The sequence below is a fragment of the Arachis ipaensis genome, chromosome B10, assembly GCF_059453495.1.
Source record: "Arachis ipaensis isolate K30076 ecotype BB chromosome B10, ASM5945349v1, whole genome shotgun sequence".
Taxonomy (NCBI): Eukaryota; Viridiplantae; Streptophyta; class Magnoliopsida; order Fabales; family Fabaceae; genus Arachis; species Arachis ipaensis.
In genome coordinates, this window is record NC_142435.1 from 7,101,734 (window position 1) to 7,103,656 (window position 1,923).

At 29.5% G+C, this 1,923-nt stretch overlaps 1 protein-coding gene across 1 annotated transcript; it reads right to left on the reverse strand.

Annotated features, from left to right (window-relative positions):
* Window positions 1-604: 604 nt before the first annotated feature.
* On the reverse strand, window positions 605-1,438 carry LOC107622464 (pathogenesis-related protein 1C). The gene has a single exon (XM_016324364.3). It carries the CDS (start codon window positions 1,332-1,334, stop codon window positions 852-854), a length of 483 nt encoding a protein of 160 aa, XP_016179850.1. The 5' UTR covers window positions 1,335-1,438; the 3' UTR covers window positions 605-851.
* Window positions 1,439-1,923: the final 485 nt, after the last annotated feature.

The window sequence follows — 1,923 nt, forward strand, 5'->3', positions numbered from 1 at the left end:
TTAAAAATATTATAATTTTAATTTTATCTGTTCTTAATTTACAGATATTCATCTGACTTTATCCGTAAGTTATAAAAAAGATATAATATTATTATATAATTTGATAATAATTTAAAATAGAATTGTCTTTTATGCAAAAAGAAAAACGTATTAAATTATCAATTAATAATTTTTTTTAATGATTAAGAATCTTTTGTATTTAGTGAGAGGTTTTTAATTTCACATTTACTGAAAACATATTTTTATACAAGTATAAAATATATAGATATATAAGGTGCGAGTTAGTTACGAATTGAGTTGGCAATCCTAAACACTGTTTAGTCAAAACTAACTCAACACTTAATCTACTAATTTAGTACTAAAAATAATTCAAAGAGTAATATAATCTTCAGAATTTGATTTCGAAGTCTAATATAAATGTTTTTAAATTTGAGAAAGTAATTAAAATAATAAAAATCATAAATTTAAAAACCTACTTTAAAGATTTAGTCTCTTTCTAGCTATATTACAATTTTATCATTCAAATACAACAATAAATACAATAACTGCAGTCAGATATATATCACTGTAATAGCTAATAGTTAAAAGTAAAGAGATAAAAATAGAAACGGAATATATAAATGTAGTATTTAACTTATAATTAACATTACACACACCACATACAATTTTCATGAGTACAAATTATGCGAGCTATGACCTGATTTACCAACATAGATTCATGATTTTATTATTGCCTTATTACTGCTAAATCCACCTTCTTAATCAATAACAATTAAGAACTCATACTGGCATCAGTATTATATTAATTCAAAGTTTAAATAGACGACATAACAATAATATCATCATTTGTATTAGTAAGGCTTTTCACCAACGACGTTACCAGCAGGATCATAACTGCAAATAATAAAAGTGCCCGCATTATTATCGCAAGTTACTTTGGCGCAACCAAGTCTTAACGAGTTGCGCCAAACCACCTGTGTGTAGTGGCCGCAGACTTGGCCACTCGCACAGCTGTTGGAATCGTAGTCATAGTATTGCTTTTCGTCCACCCACAATTTCACGGCATCCGTGCCGGAAAGGTCGCCGCTGCCCCATGCAAGGTTCTCCCCATATTGGCCACCGGAATGAATCAATTGGCAATCACCTTTGCGCTGATTGGCGTAGTTTTGTGCATAGGCTGCAACGGTGTCATCCCAAGACAAGTTTGGAACACCAACCTCGGATCTTGCTGCGTCGTGAGCATCAAGGTAGTCTTGTTGTGAGTCTTGAGCATAGGCCACGTGACCCACAATCACTAACCCTAACACACACAACACAACAGAGAATGAAGCCATGTTTTGGTGAATAGTAATAACAACTACTTAATTATTTCAGTGATGTATGTGTAGAGAAATGTTAAGTGGGAAGCTAAGTGTTTATTTGATGAAAATGTTGCAACTCTTGTGACGTATTTATAGGGATTTTAGCTTAGAAAATTGGTAGTTAGAAACTTTCATAAGGAAGATTAGTGTGGAACTTTCAAAATATATGAATGTGTGGAACGTGGATGACTAAGAAAACTAGCTAATAAATATGTAGTGGGGCTGCTAGTTTCTTAAAGTAGATTTAATTGTTATTATGGGGGCATAAACATCAATTATACCGCTTCTTAAAATGGTATTTGTTATGGTGTCTACAAAATATTGTTTAATTATTAAAACAGGTTAAATAATTAATTTTAAATATAAAAGTATAAAAATTAAAAAAATTTAAATATTTTAAAATTATTATAAAAAATAATTTAAACAAAAATTAAACACTAAATAAAAAACACCATAAAATTAGTCTCTTAGGTTCAATTATTTCTTCGGGTAATTAATAATACACTTCAACTAGTAGAGACTATTATATTCAATCAATAATAATAATGGAGGTCTTTCATCT

What these genes read in the sequence shown, in the direction of transcription:
- LOC107622464 (XM_016324364.3), bottom strand. Translation starts at nt 1,334, where the DNA reads ATGGCTTCATTCTCTGTTGTGTTGTGTGTGTTAGGGTTAGTGATTGTG.